Source organism: Chiloscyllium punctatum, chromosome 26, assembly GCF_047496795.1.
Source record: "Chiloscyllium punctatum isolate Juve2018m chromosome 26, sChiPun1.3, whole genome shotgun sequence".
NCBI classification, from domain to species: Eukaryota; Metazoa; Chordata; class Chondrichthyes; order Orectolobiformes; family Hemiscylliidae; genus Chiloscyllium; species Chiloscyllium punctatum.
This window is the reverse complement of record NC_092764.1, coordinates 26,111,224-26,134,180: the sequence shown is the minus strand read 5'-3', so window position 1 is coordinate 26,134,180 and position 22,957 is coordinate 26,111,224. Positions and strand designations below refer to the sequence as shown.

The 22,957-nt window shown below is 39.7% G+C and overlaps 1 protein-coding gene across 2 annotated transcripts in view; it reads right to left on the bottom strand.

Annotated features, from left to right (window-relative positions):
- Positions 1-394: 394 nt before the first annotated feature.
- Positions 395-22,957, bottom strand: part of cdk10 (cyclin dependent kinase 10) — a 41,064-nt gene continuing 18,501 nt past the window's right edge. The window contains exons 3-14 of one of the 2 annotated variants that reach the window (XM_072595969.1): positions 20,027-20,098; positions 17,437-17,539; positions 15,905-15,986; positions 15,611-15,678; positions 13,100-13,152; positions 11,180-11,249; positions 7,457-7,516; positions 7,161-7,284; positions 5,396-5,535; positions 4,431-4,483; positions 1,553-1,675; positions 395-863 (exon numbers count right to left, since the gene is read on the bottom strand). In XM_072595969.1, coding sequence (XP_072452070.1) covers positions 1,581-1,675; positions 4,431-4,483; positions 5,396-5,535; positions 7,161-7,284; positions 7,457-7,516; positions 11,180-11,249; positions 13,100-13,152; positions 15,611-15,678; positions 15,905-15,986; positions 17,437-17,539; positions 20,027-20,045 — 867 coding nt within the window. In that variant the 5' untranslated portion in view covers positions 20,046-20,098 and the 3' untranslated portion in view covers positions 395-863; positions 1,553-1,580. The remainder of the gene's footprint in view (positions 864-1,552; positions 1,676-4,430; positions 4,484-5,395; positions 5,536-7,160; positions 7,285-7,456; positions 7,517-11,179; positions 11,250-13,099; positions 13,153-15,610; positions 15,679-15,904; positions 15,987-17,436; positions 17,540-20,026; positions 20,099-22,957) is intronic. The other variant, XM_072595970.1, reaches the window with a different exon arrangement.

Sequence of the window (22,957 nt, the reverse complement as noted above, 5' to 3'; positions counted from 1 at the left end):
TAAAAACTGTGCTAATATGTTACTTGAATCTCACATACTTTAATTTTGCTTACTAACCTCTGGTGTGTAGATGGGTACATTAGGATTTTCAAAGTTTTTGGTAATGTTTTCAAATAAATCTGACATCATCGTCCCCAAATCCATATTAACTTCTGATATGACCAATCAAATTTAAGAGCAGAAACATTATTAGGACTGTTCTGTCACTTCTGCTTTTTGGCTCAAGACTGAATCAAGGTTATCATATTCTGTTGATCCCTGTTAAGTAAGTAATAGATTTCAGCAACTTTTATAGTATTGTCCTCAAATATGATGCTGAATATTCCTCAAGTCTTGCTAAACAAATTATAGAAATGAATGCCACAACATGTAGAAAAATGACAAGCAAAATGCATTTTTAAGCATATAGCAGATTTATTAAGTTCTGATCAAAACATTCTGTAACATTACATATACAAAAATATCCTAAAATTACTTTTCAAAAATGTTACATCCAGACACAGCATAGTTTTCAACGTAATCACCTCATGACAATGTAGTCAAACAAAACGTTGGCAAATTGTTCAGTTTGTGGACTTTGTCAGGCAACAGAATAGCAAAGTTTAAAAGATTGTGGATTAATTTTATACAACAATGAAGTTTTTTAAAGTCTTTTATTTGTTCGTATAAATGTTTCTTTTTCTTCCCCCCACCATGTTTTGGATACAGTCACATCCTTGATTAATTTTTTCTCCATTAGATCACATTCAATTCCGAGCACTGATTTTCGCTAGATCATTTCCTTAGGTTGCTCATAGCAAGAGTCACTTCAACCCAGTTACCATCAAATAAAGCACATTCTTCCTTGTCCCTTGAATAATAATCTGAATAAAAGAATAAATAATATATAGAATTTAAAAATTACAATATTTTGATAATTTACTTCAGATCGATAATTATAGACACTAAGTTATTGCAGTAGTAAGCTTTTAGTCAAATGTTATAATGCTCTAATATCTTCACATAGAAAATAAAGTTTTGATGTACTATTTAGATATGTAATCTATAATAGTATATGAAAGATTTGCACAGAAGTTGGCACAAAATTTGAAAAGTAGAAGAACAGTAAAACTACTGCAAGCAAAAACCAGCCATCAGACTTTTCTTGATTATAAATAAACTTGCATTTAATTACTATCTAAAATCAAATGAGTAAAATAAAAATCAAGTCATAGACTAGTGGAAAATATGCACATTATCAAAGAAAGGTTAATTCTTAATAGTGCAATCGATCATTTTATTTGAATGCTTTTTAAAAATGAGCTACCGATTGATAAATACAATTCAGTTCGAGGGGAAAAATAAGGAATGGGATCTGTGAAATTTGAAACCAAACAATGAGAGAGACATCCGATTCAGAGAACGTTTTTTAAAAAAAAACGAATGTTTAGAATGGGACTACAGCAACAGATGCCATATTACTTGCATTCAAAATACTGCAATGCAGACAGAAAACAATAGACCCAACAAAAGACAAAACTACTGCATGTCAATGCAAAAATCAGCCCTGTACCTGCGACTGTTTCAGCAGGTTCCTTACATTACACTTTCACACGTTTTTGTTGATTGTCCATGCTAGAAGCTGCCCGCTTGTTACGATGATGGGGGAAGGTAGGCATCAGCTCTGGTTCACATGCTTAAGAGAAATAGTTTTGGTTTAGTTCATAATAGATCAAATAGCACCTCCCTGAATTTCAATCTTTTTCTCTCTTTTTTCCATTCTGTCCTGAACAGTAGTGAATTTGGCAATTCAAACCTGACACTTACCACACTTAATGTTGAAAAGGCATTTCAAGATGTTGAACTCATTTTGCAACGGTCCCTACTTGTAATGACAAGAATATCAGGAAGCTACAGTCTAAGTTACTCTTTCTCCAAAATCTTTCCTATACCTGACTGTCCTTCAATGATTCTTTATTGAAATAGATGGGAAGGCATGAAGTTGCCATTAAAAAATTAAATAATTGTGTTGCCAGCTAAGGTAACACTTCCTACCAATCCCTAATTGCCCTCGTCAAGATCCTGTTCAACCTACTCCCAGAACTCAAAAGTGCTGCATTGAAATGTCAATGATGGTGTTTCTGCAGCTGTGTACTTTTAAATCTGGCATTTTTGTTTGAACACCAAGGGCTAAATATGTAGGATTTTCTGCTGGTCAGTGACAGTTACTCCCATTCATTTTCAGATGTGATTGTACCTTTCAGAAACTACTTTTTCTAATGTGAGATTGAGATTAAAGTAGAATTATGGAACTATCCCTTCAATCAACCGTCCAGTTACAATCGTGAAACTGGCTAATTAGCTTACTAAGAAACTGTGATTAGCATCAGTTATGTTTCCATATCCAGCTATCCAATATTAACTTAAATATTAACAAAAGTTTCTGCTTCAACTCTGGAAGTGTTACCACAGCTTCACCACTCACCAAACTCTCTTCTTTATCTCTTGCACTTCAGCTCACGTCTATGGTTGCTCTCTCTAGATTCTACAACAATGGAATACAGACCTACTTGTGTCTACCCTGCCCCATCCTTGCATTATTTTAAAGCATGTCTATATTATACTAAGCTAAATTTTCATTCAGGGTCAAGAACCTGACATGTGTTACATATATGCCCACTACTACTTTGAAAAGGGGAGACAATTAAAGAACAGAGTGGCCTCACCGTCTAATTAAGGTGAGTGTGGGGGGGCTCATGATGCTAGAGGGCTAATCGTTTGGATTAGCAGCCCCTTGGATAGGATGTAGCCTGCCAGCTATGGAGCACGAGAGGAGAAGTTAACTTCTTGTTTTTTTTTTAAAAAGAAGGCTACAGCTGCCCTGCCTGATCCTGGAGAGGAAGCCCTCCAGGCATGGCCCAGTGGTCCTTACATACGCAGTGGTGAGATAGGTCCTTGCACAAAGAATCAGAGCTACTATGTCCCCCATTCTAAACACATGATTGGATTTTTCTTTTACATTAAGTTCCCTACAGTGTAGAAACAGGCCCTTCAGCCTGACAAGTCCACACTGATCCTCCGAACAGTAACCCACCCAGACCCATTTCCCTCTAATTATTGCACCTAACACTGTGGGCTATTTAGCATGGCCAATTCACCTAATCTGCACATCTTTGGACCGTGGAAGGAAATCAAAGTAACCAGAGGAAACGCACGCAGACACGAGGAGAATGTGCAAACTTCACATAGGCAATTGAACCTGGGTTCCTGACACTGAGGCAGCAGTGCCAACAACTGAGCCACTGTGCCACCCACAAGGTTATTGTGCCCATATTACTGACTGGAAATCCCAGTTAGTATGGAAATGAGATTATGATAAGCTCTTTAAGTAAATTAATTTGCTGATTTAAAAAAAAGTCACCTGCCGCTTGTTAACAGTGTTGCTGCTCCAACACTAAGCCATTCTCTTTAAAAATGTTTTGAGATTGTGGTGGGGAATCAATACAATAGCTGACAGTACCCACCTTAAATAAGAACCCCAAATCTAGTTGGTAAATTAGGCCTGAGCAGTCATGACAGTCTTTATTAAATTTTTGAACAAGTTGATTAAAAGAACAATAATAGCATATTAATAGCTAGCTCTAACAGCATATATAAAGAAACAGGCCTTTAGAAACCAAATATTCACATGCATACACTCTGATTTTACTCGCTAATGACCTGATGCAGTATTAGATTAGAGTGGTGCTGGAAAAGCACAACAGGTCAGGCAGCAACCGAGGAGCAGGAAAATCGACGTTTTGGGCAAAAGCCCTTCATCAGGAATGAAGGATGCAGTATTAGTCAATCTGGAACAGTAATTTTGCATTTAACATTTCAATTCCCTCACTGCTAAATATTGCTGTTTTTCAACAAGGAAGCTGGGTTTGAAACTTTGAAAATCTGGACAGGAGCAAGGGGAGATCTAGACAGCCCATCAAAAGCAATGACTTGTTGCTTGTTACCTCACAACTCAAAAGGAACAGTGGCTCAGTGGTTAGCACTGCTGCCTCACAGCACCAGGGTCCCAGGTTAGATTCCAGGCTTGGGTGATTGTCTGTGTGGAGTTTGCACATTCTCCCCATGTCTGCGTGGGTTTCCTCCAGGTGCTCCGGTTTCCTCCACAGTACAAAGATGTGCAGGTCTGGTGAACTGGCCATGCTAAATTGCCCATAGTGTTAGGTGCATTAGTCAGAGGGAAATGGGTCTGGGTGGGTTACTTTTCAGAGGATCAGTGTGGACTGGTTGGGCCGAAGGGCCTGTTTCCACACTGTAGGGAATTTAATCTAGTCTATACAAGATCCACTGAGATACCTATAATTTCTGCAAAAGGAATGAGCATATTCAGAATGAAGTCTGTAGTGTTTTTATATGATAAAAAGAAAATGCAAAAGATGTCTGAAATTACTTACGTAATGGCTTTTCTTTAAAATAGGAACTCTCCAGACTGTCCTCTGCTGTTGCCCTAAACATAGAATAGTATCCGTCATCTTGTATCACATGCTAAACACACAAGCACAGTGCTATAAAATACACATGCACAATCCTGCAGATCTGCACAATGCTTTGTAAAATTCTATCTTCATTTCACAATTACTTATTCAAGTTGCTGAATAATCAACAACCCAGCAAACAGAAATGCATGCTTAGGGTAACTTTGCAGCAGTTTGACCAGTGAAAGAACATTGGGAAAAATGTTAAAAACAAACATGTATGAGACGCAATGATCTTCATCAACAAACTCAACCCAGACTAAAAGCCCAAACCAAAAAACAAACATCCTCAGATACAGAGATGGTGGATATCCAAGATAAAATTCACATGGTTATATTCAGGATCAAGTGGGCTTTATGGGACAAGATGAATCGCATTGAATTTTCTGTTACAATGAAACAACGATCCCAACCTTCACATTTATAGCAGCAGACTAAAAGTTTATTTTTGTTCGTAGTGGTGTTAATACTACAGTAATACTAAAAGGTCAAAAGTAATATTATTTTAAATTCATCAAATACCATAAATGTGATAATAAAGTATTTATTACAGCATTTATATTGGTTTATTACTGTGACAAAAATATTTATTTCAACATCATATCAGTTGAAAATTTCTAAAGGATAGGTGTTACAACTGGAAGTTTCGTAGTAACTTTTGTCGTAAAGAGTAAAATACTTTTAGACCAGGACATGTAATCCAATATCAACCAATATTCCGACCTGACCCTATGCTGAACTATGTAGTCTAATCTTCTTTTGCTGTGCTATCTCAACAAAAATAGTGATATAATACATGGAAGCACTAACTTCCCCAAATACCCTATTTCCATCAGGACACAAAAAAAAATCCATCACCATATATAAAAGAGATGTTGGAATACCTCTTTTTTGGATCATACATGAAGAGGAAGTTGAGAAGTCGGAGACCGGCTTCTGACAGCCATGGAAATTTGTGCTTCAGGTTATTGTAAGGCTGTTTTCTCAGAGTGTACTGACCCACTAACGGCAAGTTGGAGAAACCCTAGAGCACATCATAAATACAGACAAATAGCAATTCAACAAAATGGGAGGAGTATCAAAAGCAGTGTGTTAACATCTACATGACCACTTAATCAGGGAAATACTCCCAAAACTAGACAAAAAGGAAATCTTAGAGCAGAAGCACAGAAATGAAAGGTTGAACAGACTTCAATATGTGGAAAAGTAACTTTTATTTTTTTTAAAAAACTAGTAGCTACATTCAAACCTACTTTAAATGATAATGTAGAAAAATAGTGCAGTTGCTGAAAATCTTGAAATAATAGCACAAATTCTTGCAATTAAGTCAGCAGATGTAGGATCATCTGAGAGAGAAACAGAGTTAAAGGGCCAAAGATTTTACTGATCATGGAGGTGGATGGCCTGCAATTTCCCACCACCAGCAGATAATATGGAATGTTCCCACTTTAAGGAAACTTCTAGAAACATGTCAATTTGGCAGGCAATGGCTACTTGCACACATTGGTGGAAAGCCAATTATACCCCTTAATGTGCCATTAAGATTACAGCACAAATGCTGACTTGAATCTTTCAGTTGGCAGTCAGGCATCACATGATGACTGAATCTTGGATGAGCTGGATACCAGCAAAATTCCAAAAAGGGCCACCATTCTTGCTATAAATTTTCACTCCACTTCCTCTGTGTGTCTCTCTATACCTCTCTCTCTCTCTCTGTGGACACAACTGCAAGATTGTGCTAGCTGCAGCCACAAGTCGTCCTTTACAGGGACACACCTTCAACAATGATGGCCTGGAAGCTGCAACTTCATTTCATTTTAAGTCTTTAATAAGTCTTCAAAGGGTGGGCCTAAGGTGGATGTGAAAAGGATGTTTCTTCTTGTTGGTAAGTCCAGAACTAGAGGCACTGTGCTAAAATTAAGAGTCACTTTTATAAGACTCAGACGTGAATACTTTTCTCTCAGAGGGTTGTACCACGTTAGGAACTCTGTCTCAGAAAGCAGTGAAGGTAGAATCATTAATTTTTTTTAAAAGCAGAGGTAGATAGATTCTTGTTAGGCAAGGGAATCAAAAGGTTGTTAGGCAAAGATAGAAATGTGGCATTTGGAACACAAATAGATTGACCCTGACTTTATTGAAAGTCGGAGCTAGTTCAAGGGGCTGAATGACCTACTCCTGCTTCATACCTTGATGCATTCTTCCTCCCCCCGCCCCATCTTCCCTCAGCTTAAAACTGTTGCCTTTCCAATTTTAGTTCTGATGAAAGGTCATAAACCTGAAACATTAACTCTGTTTCTGTCCACAGATGCTGCCTCACGTGTTGAGTTATTTTTTGCTTTTATACTTTGTTTTTATGTCATCTATGATACAGAGACAAGATCTTTAAACCTCCATACCCCCATTGCATGTAATTAGTCAGAATGATCACTAGTACAAGAGATGCTTGTATCTGAATTTTCTAACAAAGCCTTGACTTTATACGAGGGAAGAATGACTTAAAAGCTAACAAGTTGAAATTACACTTTCAAGCTGTAACTTACCACACTTAGAGAGTTATGCTCTACAGTATTCACTGTATCTTAATAAATGTTATTAAAACATTTTTACAGTGAGGTGGCAAATCTCTGATGAGTTCACACCAAGACTTACTGGCCATATATTCTCATTCGGAGTCCCTAATAACTGAACGATCAGATCAATCTGATGGATCTCAGAGCTTCCAGGAAGCAAAGGTTTGTGAGCCAGCAGTTCTGCAAGAATACAACCCACTGCCCTACAAACAACAAAAAGAACAAATTATGAGAAAATCTGCAACAAGGTTTGCAACAAACAAAAGTCGGAGTAAGGCCCAGTAAAAGAATACCTTGTTTGCCACAGATGCTGCTCATTTACTGATAATTTCCATGGTATTATATTGCTTATCTTACACTAAATAAGATACCTACCACATATCAATAGCTGTAGTCTGAGTCTTTGTTCCTAATAGTAGTTCTGGAGCTCTGTACCTAAGAACAAAGCATGCAATATTCAATCAGAATTTCAGAGCTCCCAAATATTCACAAGCATCTTCTATTTTTAAACACTTCACAAGTCAAAATAGGCAAAATAAGTCATGGGGTCTTTGGTTTTGTAAAATAATTGCAACTGGAACATGGCAGAAGTTGCAAACATGGAAGTGTAATATTGCTACAAGTCTGTGGATTCTGATTGACAAATTGTCCATTTAGTTTCTTTGACTAATTACTGATAGTGCTGCTGTGAGGATGAACATTCAAACCATAACACTTGCAACAATAGGCCAAGAAAACCTCTCAGAGATCTTTCATGCTGATGGCAGGATTATGCTGCTTGAAGTGTTGAAGTATCCAAGATGCGTGCCACCTTAGGGATTGGGATTGGTGTGGGAAAGAGGGATTCCACTTCATGGGGCATTGGCATCAGTTTTGGAACAGGGGGGATCTGTACTGTTGGGACAGTCTCCACCTGAACCGATCAGGTACCAATGTTCTAGCGAAGAGGATAAATAGGGTGGTCAGTAGGACTTTAAACTTCTGAGTTGGGGGGAAGGGAAAGTGAAAGCAACAGGGAGTATGGAGGTAAATGGAAAGATAAGCAGCAGGATAGCATGTATCCAGGCGGATTTAAAATTGAGGCAGACTGAGAATGCAGAAAAAAGCAAGGATAACTTAGGACATATGACTTCCAACATCTCTAATGATAAGGAAGTTAGCATTAAGGCACTTTACCTGAATGCTCGTAGCATTCATAACAAAGCTGATGAACTAATGGCACAGATAATAGTGAATGATTATGATGTAGTAGGCACCACAGAGACTTGGTTACAGGGGGGTCAGGACTGGCAGTTAAACCTCCATGGTTTTTCAACTTATCGAAAAGACAGAGAGGTGGGCAGAGGGGGTGGGGTTGCGTTGTTAGTTAAGAATAAAATTAAATCTATGGTATTGAATGACATAGCGTCGGATGATGTGGAGTCTGTGTGGGTGGAATTGAGGAACCACAAAGGCAAAAAAAACATAATTGGAGTTGTGTATAGACCTCCTAACAGTGGTCAGGACCAGGGACGCAACATGTACCGGGAAATAGAGAAGGCATGTCAGAAAGGCAAGGTTACATTGATCATGGGAGACTTCAATATGCAGGTGGACTGGGTAAATAATGTTGCTAGTGGATCGAAAGAAAGGGAATTCATGGAATGCTTACAGGATGGCTTTTTGGAACAGCTTGTCATGGAGCCCACAAGAGAGCAGGCTATTCTGGACCTAGTGCTTTGCAATGAACCAGACTCTATAAAAGATCTTAAAGTAAGGGAACCCTTAGGAAGTAGCGACCATAATATGGTAGAGTTCAGTCTGGAGTTTGAAAGGGAGAAGGCAAAATCGGATGTAATGGTGTTACAGTTGAATAAAGGTAATTATGAGGGCATGAGAGAGGAACTGACTAAAATAGACCGGAAGCAGAGGCTAACCGGGAAGACAGTAGAGCAAAAATGGCAGGAGTTTGTAGGTATAATTGAGGACACTGTACAGAGGTTCATTCCCAAGAAAAGAAAGATTAACCGGGGAGGGATTAGACAACCTTGGCTGACAAAGGAAGTCAGGAAATGTATTAAAGAAAAAGAGAGATCCTATAAAGTGGCTAAGAACAGTGGGAAATCAGAAGATTGGGAAGGATACAAAAGCAAACAGAGGATAACAAAGAGTGTAATAAGAAATGAGAGGATCAAACATGAAGGTAGGCTAGCCAGTAATATTAGAAATAATAGTAAAAGTTTCTTTCAGTACATAAGAAACAAACGACAGGCAAAAGTAGACATTGGGCCACTTCAAACTGATGCAGGAAGCCTAGCGATGGGAGATAAGGAAATAGCAGGAGAACTTAACAAGTACTTTGCGTCAGTTTTCACAGTGGAAGACATGAGTAATATCCCAAAAATTAAAGGGTGTCACGGGGCTGAGTTGAGTATGGTTGCCATTACGAAAGAGATAGTGCTAGAAAAGTTAAAAAGTCTTAAAATTGATAAATCTCCTGGCCCCGATGGGATACACCCTAGAGTTCTGAGAGAGGTGGCTGAGGAAATAGCGGAGGCATTGGTTGAGATCTTTCAAGAGTCACTGGAGTCAGGAAAGGTCCCGGATGATTGGAAGATAGCTGTTGTAACCCCCTTGTTCAAGAAAGGATCAAGGCAAAAGATGGAAAATTATAGGCCAATCAGCTTAACCTCGGTTGTTGGTAAAATTCTAGAATCCATCATTAAGGATGAGGTTTTTAAATTCTTGGAAGAGCAGAGTCTGATTAGAACAAGTCAACATGGATTTAGTAAAGGGAGGTCATGCCTGACAAACCTGTTGGAATTTTTTGAAGAGGTAACAAGTAGGTTAGACCAGGGAAACCCAGTGGATGTGGTCTATCTAGACTTTCAAAAGGCCTTTGATAAGGTGCCACATGGGAGGCTGCTGAGCAAGGTGAGGGCCCATGGTGTTCGAGGTGAGCTGCTGGGATGGATTGAGGATTGGCTGTCTAACAGAAGGCAGAGAGTTGGGATAAAAGGTTCTTTTTCAGAATGGCAGCCGGTGATGAGCGGTGTCCCGCAGGGTTCGGTGCTGGGGCCACAGCTGTTCGCATTATATATTAATGATTTGGATGAGGGAACCGGGGGCATTCTAGCGAAGTTTGCCGATGATACGAAGTTAGGTGGACAGGCAGGTAGTACTGAGGAAGTGGGGAGGGTACAGAAGGATCTAGACAGGTTGGGAGAGTGGTCCAGGAAATGGCTGATGGAATTTAACGTGAGCATGTGCGAGGTCTTGCACTTTGGCAAAAAGAATAAAAGCATGGACTACTTTCTAAATGGTGAGAAAATTAATAAAGGCAAAGCACAAAGGGATCTGGGAGTGCTAGTCGAGGATTCTCTAAAGGTAAACATGCAGGTTGAGTCCGTGATTAAGAAAGCGAATGCAATGTTGTCTCTTATCTCAAGAGGGTTGGAATATAAAAGCAGAGATGTACTACTAAAACTTTATAAAGCTCTGGTTAGGCCCCATTTGGAGTACTGTGTCCAGTTTTGGTCCCCACACCTCAGGAAGGACATACTGGCACTGGAACGTGTCCAGCGGAGATTCACACGGATGATCCCTGGAATGACAGGTCTAGCATATGAGGAACGGCTGAGGATACTGGGATTGTATTCGTTGGAGTTTAGAAGATTAAGGGGAGACTTAATAGAGACGTACAAAATAATACATGGCTTGGAAAAGGTGGATGCTAGGAAATGGTTTCCGTTAGACGAGGAGACTAGGACCTGTGGACACAGCCTTAGAATTAGAGGGGGTCATTTTAGAACAGAAATGTGGAGACATTTCTTCAGCCAGAGAGTGGTGGGTCTGTGGAATTCATTGCCACGGAGTGCAGTGGCAGCCGGGACGCTAAATGTCTTCAAGGCTGAGATTGATATATTCTTGTTGTCTAGAGGAATTAAGGGCTACGGGGAGAACGCTGGTAAGTGGAGCTGAAATGCGCATCAGCCATGATTGAATGGCGGAGTGGACTCGATGGGCCGAATGGCCTTACTTCCACTCCTATGTCTTATGGTCTTAGCATCAAATATCATAATCATCAGGAAACAGATTAGCTTGTGTCAGCCAACCTACCATAATGTTACCACTTTTGGAGTCATAGGCTTCAGAGGCACTCCATATGCACGCGCCAACCCAAAATCAGCTGGAAAAAATAATACTTAAAACAATTAGAAGAGGAAAGCAATGTAGTGTCTAATCAGTACAAAGGTGGCAAAAGAAGAATGTGTATTTATATTGCATTTTCATAAACATCAAAGCATCCCAACAGTTTCAAAGCCAAATAGGTACTATTGAAGGGCAGTCATAATTTTGGCAGTCAATACTGTGCACAACAAGGTTCCATAAATAGCCAAGAGATAAATGATCAGTTAATGTGTGGATGCCAAATCCCTAAACACAGACCAGAGAACCTGACATCGGTGGCGGGCAAGCTGTTGGAGGGAATCCTGAGGGACAGGATGTACATGTATTTGGAAAGGCAAGGACTGATTAGAGATAGTCAACATGGCTTTGTGCGTGAGAAATCATGTCACACAAACTTGATTGAATTTTTTGAAGAACAAAGAGGATTGATGAGGGCAGTGCAGTGGACATGATCTGTGTGGACTTCTGTAAGGCGTTCAACAAGGTTCCCCATGGGAGGCTGGTTAGCAAGGTTAGATCTCATGGAATACAGGGAGAACTAGCCATTTGGATACATAACTGGCTCGAAGTTGGAAGACAGAGGGTGGTGGTGGAGGGTTGTTTTTCAGACTGGAGGCCTATGACCAATGGAGTGCCACAAGGATCGGTGCTGGGTCCACTACTTTTCATCATTTATACAAATGACTTGGATGTGAGCATAAGAGGTAAAGTAAACAAGTTTGCAGATGACACCAAAATTGGAGGTAGAGTGGACAGCGAAGAAGATTACCTCAAGAGTACAGCAGGATCTTGATCAGATGGACAAATGCACTGAGGAGTGGCAAATGGAATTCAATTTAGATAAATGTGAGGTGCTGCATTTTGGAAAAACAAATCTTAGCAGGATTGATACACTTAGTGGTAAGGTCCCAGGGAGTGTTGCTGAACAAAGATATCTTGGAGTGCAGGTTCATAGTTCCTTGAAAGTAGAGTTGCAGGTAGATAGGATAGTGGAGAAGGTGTTTGGTATGCTTTCCTTTATTGGTCAGAGTATTGAGTATGGAGTTGGGAGGTCATGTTGCAGCTGTACAGGCCATTGGTTAGGCCACTGTTGGAATATTATGTGTAATTCTGGTCTCCTTCCGATCAGAAAGATGTTGTAAAACTTAAAAGGGTTCAGAAAAGATCCACAAGGATGTTGCCAGGGTTGGAGGATTTGAGCTATAGGGAGAGGCTGAACAGGCTGGGGCTGTTTTCCCTGGAGGGTTGGAGGCTGAGGGTGACCTTTTAGAGGTTTATAAAATTATGCGGGGCATGGATAAGATAAATAGACAAAGTATTTTCCCTGGAGTGGGGGAGTCCAGAACTAGAGACCATAGGTTTAGGTTGAGAGGTGAAAGATATAAAAGAGACCTAAGGGGCAACTATTTCACCCAGAGGGTGGTACGTGTATGGAATGGGCCGCCAGAGGAAGTGGTGTAGGCTGGTACAATTGCAATATTTAAAAGGTATCTGGATGGGTATATGAATAGAAAAGGTTTGGAGAGATATGGGTCAAGTGCTGGTAGGTGTGACTAGATTGGGTTGGGATATGTGGTCAGCATGGACAAGTTGGACCGAAGGGTCGGTTTCCGTGCTGTACATCTCTAGGACTCTATAATTCTACTGGGGTAAAAAAAAGTTGACAAATGAAAAACTGCATCAGTTTTCAAAAGCTTATTATAAAATGGTTCCACAAAGCTGTCAGAAGAAATCCCATCTTAAATTTGAAACATTTGCATTTAATGAAATTTATCAGCAATTTAAACTGACCTAATTTTATAACACCAAAAGCTAATGAGAGCATAAATAAAGTGTTGCACATCTTACCTATCTTAACACACCCTTTATCGGTCATTAACAAGTTAGACACCTTAAGGTCTCTACAAAAAAAAAAGATGTTTGTTACCAACACGTCACATGTTTGAAAGCTCATCCAAAAGCTGTAGATGAGGTGCAAGTTGATCATGCAGCATTGAATCTGAGCAAACCAAATTGACTTCTGACCCAGTTCAGCTCGAAGGCAGGGACAACAGTATTAATCAACAATTAAAATTATTCATACAATAAGAGTTAGAATTATATTTTTGAAAAAAAAGTCATCAATTGAAATAAGTATTTCCTTAAATAAATAAATAAAGCCTGGGGAATGCAGATGTTCCAGTTGTTCAATCAATTCAGGTTCTGCTATGTCAGCTATTTGTATAAATATAACCACAGATTAGTGGTATGAATTCAGGAAGCTTGTTGGTTATTCACATGGTGGAGCTGAGCAACAGAAATTACTGGCAGAAGGTTTGGCAGACATTTCTGAGGAACCGTGCAAATAATCAAGTAAACGTGCCCCTCAATAATTCATTTTAGAACTAGCACAAGTCTTTAATATTTGAATGGGGCAACATCACTACTGCGATGTGTAACACCGAAAAGTTTTAAAAAAGTATGTGTCAATGAATCAATTCAAAATGGATAGAACAGAAAGGGAAATCAAGAATTATTAGCCAGGAGGGGGCAGATGTCTTTATGTTCTACTTCAAAATGGTTCCATGGATTCTTCTCCGTTCACCTGAAAGTGCAGATTCGTCTCACTGAATGCCCTATCTGAACATCTGCACCCCAGTACTACTCTGAAGTGTTAGCCTTAAATTTGAGCAAGTACCTGAGTGGAACTTAATCCCACAACATTATGACACAGTGACAAGACTTCTACAACTGAGTCATGCTTGGCTTGGAAATGTGCTACACCGAGAACCATGTTGCCTGTAGGTGTAATCCTAACCCAACCCTATCGCTTTCTTAATCACTTGGTGAAGCTGCATACTAAATTTTGTGATTCTCATACTACAACATCAGTCCTCCAAGCTGCACAGCTGAAAAACCCTACACACACTTCTTCATCCTCCACTTCTGACAGCACTCTGGTTTTAAATATACATCACACAGAACTTAGGAATTTATGTAGGAACAATTAATTCCCTCTGAACCACCAAGTTCTGCAAATTCCCTCTATTTCAATTACTGCTTTTTTCTATTCTTCCTGCCAAAATGAACACATTCACAGTTTCCTATAGTATATTCCATCTGCCAATTTACTTAATCTATCTTTATACCTTTTCAGACCGTCTATCTTCTTTTGGCAACTTACTCTCGTACTTTGATGTTACCAACAAATTTAGACTCTGTACGTTCAATCCCTTTATCCAGGTCATTGTTACAGATTGCAAATGTTGAGAGCTGAAAATGTGTTGCTGGAAAAGCGCAGCAGGTCAGGCAGCATCCAAGGAGCAGGAGAATTGACATTTCGGGCATGAGCCCTTCTTCAGGAATCCTGGAGAAGGGCTCATGCCCGAAACGTCGATTCTCCTGCTACTTGGATGCTGCCTGACCTGCTGCGCTTTTCCAGCAACACATTTTCAGCTCTGATCTCCAGCATCTGCAGTTCTCACTTTCTCCTGCAAATGGTGAGAACCCAACACTGATCTCTGAGACATTCTACAAGTTACAGCTTGCCAATTCAAAAATGACGCCGTTAACCCTGTTTCCTATTAGTTAACTAAGTATTTATTTACACTAATGTTATATGCTATATCACATGCTCCTACCTTACAGCCATGGAGTAATAGAGATGTACAGCACGGAAACAGACCCTTCCATTCAACTCGTCCATGCCAAACAGATATCCTAAGTTAATCTAGTCCCAATAGGCAGCTTGTGTAGGAACAAGATATTATGGCTTCTTATCAAGCATATTTTCAAAGTCCAAGTACACCATATCAACAAGTGCCCCTTTATCCCTCATATTTACTACTTGTTCAAAAAATTGATATTCCATAAAAATGATTTATCTTTTACAAAATTATGTTGGCTTCACCTAATCACAATTTTCCAATGATCCTGCTATAACTACCTTAATAATTGATTCTAGTAATTTTTCTAAGACAGATATTAGGCCAATTGGCCCAGCTTCCTGACGGAAAGCAGTTTTGAGGTATTTTCGAGTCAACCCATTCAAAAAGATTATTACACAGCTCTGGAGCGCATGGGAGTTGAACCTGGACCTCCTGGTCCACAGGTAGGGACACTAGATATTTTCTAACCAATCCATTTAGAGATATATTACACATCTCTGAAGTACATAGGACTTGAACCTGGGCCTGAGGATTGAGAAGTAGAGTCACCATTTAGCCGCCTGGTAATTAATCTACAATAGTCAATAGAATTAAATGTCAGATTCTGTTTATAATCAGGATGCTGTTTTTTTAAGCGCATGTTACATCTGCCAGATGTTTTAGACTAGAAGCAGTAGTATATCTATGGCACTTAGACTCTCAATTCTCTCACCTGTGAATAATGAAGTTTTCATGTAGATATCGCAACCCCTTCAATAATTGAAGAATTATACATTTTACCTAAAAAGAAAGGGAAGCAATCCAAGAGGTAATGTATTAAACATTTACAAAGACAAAAGTATAATTTTATACGGTATTTTTAGCCCCTACAATAGCATAAAAGAACCAAAAGAAAGAATGAAAAGTGATGCTTTTATTGAAAAGTTCTTACCTAGTTAGACTGTGAAGTTATTTGAATAAACAATTACTACAAGTATTCGAATATCTGAGACAGTTCTACATTTACCTGAGCCTCTGAAAATGGTGACTGCATATTTTCTAAAAGACTTGCAAGATCCTGTTCACAGTATCCCATTACCAGGAAAATACTGTAGAAATAAAAATGAGAAAGTGACCAAATTCATCATCCATTAATTAGCTTCACATATTACCTCAGTAGCACCATTAAATGATAGTCCAGGCCAACTGTATAAGAAGACACTTATATTCCTAACTGCATATAATATCCAGGTAAACAATGCATTACTTTGACACCAATCAAAGGATTACACTTCTGATAGTGACATATTCTCTTGGTACTACAGTGGATTAGCATCAGCACAAATCAGGAATGTTGTATTGATGCAATAGAAATATTCTAAGTTTTACTGTTTATATATATATATATATATTTATATTTCCATCTTTAATCTGTCATTCTATTAGAACTGCCATTTTGTACATTTACCAGGTAGAGAAAATACAACCAAATGATATTCCATTTTCCTCTTAACACAGAAGTAAACAGGGAGTGTTTTGTCAATCTTATCATGAAACGCTAATGAAAGATAAAGATTTATTGTAGGAAAGCTTTGTACACATATATTATAAAATAAATTTTCTTTTAATTATCATCTATCCCATCCATTGTTGAGCTTGCCCTGAATAGAGCACCATCCTGCAGTTCTACTATCCCATTCTGATTATGTGTAAGGTCCCCTTGTCTCTTCTTTCAGGATTCTCAAAGACCCCGCTAATCCAGTTATGTATTCGTTTCCAGGACTGCCTGAACCACATTTCCTGCATAGAGATAACTGTTTATTCTCTGGCCATGCAAGTGCACTAAGCCTCTGGGCCTAACGCTGAAATCCTTCAGAGCATGTCCTATTTAAGTGGAAGGAAATCATCAATATAGGCTCAACTCAGAACAAGTCCCATTCATGTTGTTATCTTACAGACTGCAAATTCATGACCAACTTGCAGGTTTGCATGGACCCCCAAATGAGAAATTTGGTGAGTCTTGTTTATATAAAAGGATAACATTTATAAAGAGAAACAAATTGAGAATTTGGATGAAAGTAAAGGTTACACTTTTGGTATGGCTCACAGAGGAATGGGGCTGGGTTAGCAGCTCACTCGAAGTCATACAGCCTGGAAACAGATACTTTTGTCCAACTAGTCCACACCAACCATGTGCCCAAACTAAACGAGTCCCACCTGCCCTGTATTTGGCCCATATCCCTCTGGACCTTTCTTCTTCCTGTCCATACCCAAAAGTTCTTTAAACATTGTATCTGTACCTGCATCCACCACTTGATCTGGCAGTTCATTCCACATACTAACGACCCTCTGTGTAAAAAAGTTGCCCCTCATGTCCTTTATAAATCTTTCTCCTCTCACCTTAAAAATATGCCCCTGGTTTTGAACTCGCTCACCTTGGGGAAAAGACCTTGGCCATTCACCTCCTCTCTGACCCTCATGATTTTATAAATATCTACAAGGTCACCCCATAACCTCCTATGCTCTAGTGAAAAAAATCCCAGCCCATCCAACACTAACCTATCGAGGTGGTTTCCCACGACTACTTCTTTTAGCTCCACAATATTAGGGTGCCGCAGTTTAAGGAGCAGATTAATCTCTCTCAAACTACTTATGGGGATTCCTGCAAATAAACAAAAGAAAGACAGAAGCTTATATATGCAGCTGATAGGATTTTATTGCTCCCAATTCTATTTGCTTATAGTTATGTCACATTATTTAACCATAAGTAATTCCTCTTCAAAATGAAAACAACACTGGAAAGGCATGAGGTCATAATAGCTGCAGTGGAAATGTGTTTTTTTTTAAATGATGATACCCAGCTGCATTTGGGCTTATGCTCACTTTCTCTTTTACAAATTAGTGGAATTAGAGGCTTGGAAAGAGTTGCTATGTTGCTGTAAATGTTATTGATGAATAAGTCCATAATTGGAAATCCAAGACTTATTAACATGAGCTTTGTTGCTGAAAACGGATTCAACTTTATGACCCCCAAGGTTTCATGGTGCATATTTATGAGATCCACAAAAGAGCAAACTGATTTGCTTACTATTCTTTAATCCACAGTAGCATTCCAGTTTACAATATGATGCAATTCTGGTCAATGGTGGTGAGCAAACAGACATTACGTGAAAAAGCTAATGCTTAACAGAATAATAAGTTAAAAATCACACAAGACCAAGTTAAAGTCCAACAGGTTTAATTGGAAGTACACTAGCTTTCGGAGCGACGCTCCTTCATCAGGTGATTGTGGAGGGCTCGATCGTAACACAGAATTTATAGCAAAAATTTGCAGTGTGATGTAACTGAAATTATACATTGAAGAATTGATTGTCTGTTAAGCCTTTCATCTGTTACAATACAGTGATAGTTTCACTTCTTTCATGTGTAAATCACAAAACCCTTTTTTTTAAAGTTGCATTCTTGGGTTAGCCGTTAACAATGGTGATAGCTAGACAATATGTTGAAGGTGCTAGCCCCCTGTGTTCTCTGTTTATGACCTGATGTTTAGATTGATTCCAATCTAAAAAGTGAGATAACAGAGTTTTACATAAATTCATGCAGTTTTTGAGCTCAGAGTTCCACATGAATGCATGTAGTTTTTGAGCAAAGTGCAATGTAACTCTGCAAGTACAAAAAAATTCACCACACAAAATATGTGTGTGCATGTGGGTCTTTGTCTGTCTGTGTGTCTGTCTGTCTGTCTGGGGTGGGGGTTGTGAGTGAGTGTGTGAGTGTGAGTGTAGTGAGTGCAGAGTGTCTTAAGTCTGTGAGGGGGTGCATGTGTGGGAGTGTGTGTGTGTCTATAAGGGTGTGTGTGGGTGTCTGTGTGCGCGTGTGTGTGTACCTGTGTCCGTGTGTATGTGAGAGTGTGTGTGTGTGTAGGAATATCTGTGTGTGTGTGTGTGTGTGTAGTGCAATGGTGATCACCTGTAATGTGACATGAACCCAAGGTCCCGGTTGAGGCCCTCCCTATGGGTACCGAACTTAGCTATCAGCCTCTGCTCGGCCACTTTCCTCTGCTGCCTGTCCAAAGTCCACCTTGGAGGATGGTCACCCGAAGGTCCGAGCCTGAATGTCCTGGACCACTGAAGTGTTCCCCAACTGGGAGGGTTCACCCCAGTACACCCCAGTCCAACACCGGCATCTCCGAATCAAGAATAATAAGTGGCAGACATTTTAGCTACAACTTCACATTTGAAGAGGATATTAACTTTAGAAACAACCCATTTGCTGCAATACATATGAACCATTTCCCTTAATATTGGATTAATTCTATAACCCATTGTGTTTGGCATTTGTGTCATAATAGAATGTAATCTCAGTTACAGTTTGGCATACACTCTAAGGGACATGACGAGACTCTAGTAGTAATCAATGTTTTCACAACTTAAAAATGAAAGTAATTATAGCAATTGCACAAGATGACATTGATTACACTTGCTCCCATTTTCTCCCCCCAACAATGAAAAGAACATGCTGTATGGGGTGCCATCAGCATGATTTAGTGGTCTAGAAGATTCTAGGTTCAAGGATCACTCCAGAAACTTAAGCACAAAAATGTAGTCTGACATCCTAGTGCAGTACTGAAGGAGTGGAGTACTGTCAGAGGAACCATATTTCAGAAAGACATTAAATTATCTGCTCTGTTAGGTGGATATAAAAGAACCTATGAATAATATCAAGCTGAAGCATGGACATTCTCTCTCGTGGCCTGATCAATATTAATCCTCGATCGACATCACAAAAATATATAATCTGGTTATCACATTGCTGTTTGTTAGAGATCCCTTTGTGCAAATTAGCTGATTTTCCTTCAAGGCAACAGTAACTATATATTAACACTCATGTGGTATCTGGCTGTAAAGTATATCAGAAAATCCTGGTCTTAAAAGGTATTACAAATGGAAATCTCTCTTATTTTGGAAACAGCTTAACGAACTGGTAAATTGTGTATGCAAAATTAGACCAAAGTAATACTGGTTCAAAATATACACTTGGTGTGCAATGAGTTTTGGTATTATTTCTGAAATGTTTAGTAAGTTTCTAAAAAGAATGCACTTTCACAAACAGATTGAAAACGCCACCGATTTTGATATTTCTTACTTACCATCCCTCTCTTTATCCATTCGAACCTTCTTAAGGGCAACAATTTCATCACTTTTTGTATCATGAGCTCGGTCTAAAGCATGAAAAATGTAAATGCAGAAATTACGACCTTGTGGGATCAGTTAGCTCAGCTGGCTGGGCATGTGTCCATTCCATTCCTGCACCAGGTGAGGTTATCATGAATATATTTATTAGTTCAGTCCTAAAAATGGGCAGATTCTTCTGCTGTTTTCTTTCTGCTGTGTCGTGATGGAGAATGCCAAGTCTCCCTATATTTATTTAAGAAAGGTATATACTCATGGGATTCTGTAGGGTGCTTGGTCCAGTTGGGTTCACATGACAATGGTAGTAGACATACCACCAGAATGTCAAAGGGAACATAAATATACCCTGAGAGAATAGCAACTATATGTAACAAAAGTAACAAATTTCCAAGGTAACAGTATTAAACTGATCTTGTTATTCTAATGGAAAATGAACTTGTTAGTAAAATTGTAATTTGTTTTTCCTCTTAATATAATCTTTTTCACCAGTCAGTCAGAGCAATGTTTAAAAATTGACTATATCAATTTGTAACGGTAAGATGGTCACAAATACTCGGCTCTGAACTAAATGGGTACATTCTTGCAAATCCAGTGATGTAAAAATGGGAGGTTCAAAAAAGACTTTTTAGAACATGCCATCCATTTTTATACAATCTTACTCAATAAAAATGAACTTCCTTGGGCAATTCAGCACCAGAGTTTTTGTCTACTTTGCTGCTTGCACACTGATCTGTTCTGGCACCCCGAGCAACCTCTGGTCCCACCTGATCAGGATTGATCCGAACCGCCCACCGCCCAAAGCACCCGACTTCAAATCCAAAATCAAAAATCCAGTGAGGCCTTGGTTGTGAGGCTGTCAGTTTTGAGAGTGTGTATCTTCAATGCTGAGTCCCCCAGCTGTCAAGTTTCATTGTAAAAAAAGGTAAAAACAAGGGCGGCAGATGCTGGAAACCAGAGTCTAGATTAGAGTGGTGCTGGAAAAACACAGCAGGTCAGACAGCATCCGAGGAGCAGGAAAGTTGATGTTTCGGACAAAAGCCTTTCATCAGGATTATTCCTGATGAAGGGCTTTTGCCCGAAATGTCGATTTTCCTGCTCCTCGGATGCTGCCTGACCTGCTGTGCTTTTCCAGCACCACTCTAATCTAGACTCTGGATTCATTGTAAGCAATGTTCCCCAGACTGTGCAGCCATCATCCTAAAGGTCCTGCACACACCATGAACAAGTTGGTCCCTTTAAATGACCAAATCTATATGGCCATGCAAAACAAAAATGAGAAGGGGTGTGCCCTTAACCACACATGCCCTTAAAATTTAGATTATAAGATCTAGGAGCAGAGCTGGGCCTGATGTGTCTCAACACCATTCTCCTGCCTTCGTCCTGTAATCCTCAATCCCCAATCTGGACGCCTGTGACCAGTGGAGTGCAAGAAGGATTGGTGCTGGGTCCACTACTTTTTGTCATTTATATAAATGATTTGGATGTGAACATAGGACGTATAGTTAGGAAGTTTTCAGATGACACCAAAATTGGAGGTGTAGTGGACAGCAAAGAAGGTTACCTCAAAGTACAATGGGATCTTGATCAGATAGGCCAATGGGCTGAGGACTGGCAGATGGAGTTTAATTTAGATAAATGCGAGGTGCTGCATTTTGGAAAAGCAAATCAGAGCAGGACTTATACACTTAATGGTAAGGTTCTAGGGAGTGTTGCTGAACAAAGAGACCTTGCAGTGCAGGTTCATAGTTCCTTGAAAGTGGAGTTGCAGGTTGATAGGATATTGAAAAAGGCATTTCGTATGCTTTCCCTTATTGGTAAGAGAATTGAGTACAGGAGTTGGGAGGTCATGTTGCGGCTGTATAGGACATTGGTTTGGCCACTTTTGGAATATTGCATGCAATTCTGGTCTCCTTCCTATCAGAAGGTTGTGAAACTTGAAAGGGTTCAGAAAAGATTTACAAGGATGTTGCCAGGATTGGAGGATTTGAGCTATAGGGAGAGGTTGAATAGGCTGGGGCTGTTTTCCCTGGAGGATCGGAGGCTGAGGGGTGACCTTACAGAGGTTTATAAAATCATGAGGGGCATGGATAGGATAAACAGACAAGGTATTTTCTCTGGGGTGAAGGAGTCCAGAACTAGGGGGGGGTGGGGGCATAGGTTTAAGGTGAGAGGGGAAAGATATAAAAGGGACCTAAGGGGCAACTTTTTCTCACAGAGGATGGTACGTGTATGGAATGAGCTGCCAGAGGAAGTGGTGGAGGCTAGTACAACTACAACATTTAAAAGCCATCTGGATGGGAGGGTTTAGAGGGATATGGGCCAAATGCTGACAAATGGGACTAGATTAGGTTAGGATATCTGCTCGGCATGGACAAGTTGGACTGAAGGGTCTGTTTCTGTACTGTACATCTCTTTGACTCTAAGAACCTATTTTTCTTAAAACACTCATTGACCTGGTTTCCACAGCTTTCTGTGGTGATAATTTCCATAGATTCACCATTCTCCAGCTGAAGAAATTCTTCATCTCAGTTCTAAAGGGTCATTGTTGCACTCTGAGGCTGTGACCTTAGCTCCTAGCCTCTTCGACTGGAGGAAATATCTTCCCCTCATCCATTCTATTCAAGCCTCTCAGTATTCTGTAAGTTTTAATAAGATTCCCCTTCACACTCCATAAAGTAGATCCAGAGTCCTTAACTTCACCTTATATGATAAGCCCTTCACCTCGGGGATCATTCTTGTAAACATCCTCTAGACCCTCCCCCCACCCACCCACCCAACCACCCCCTGCTGCTGCCGCCCAATGCCAGCGCATCCTTCCTTAGATACGATGCCCAAAACTATTCTCAATATTCCCAATGCGGGTCTGACCAGAGCCTTATACAGCCTCA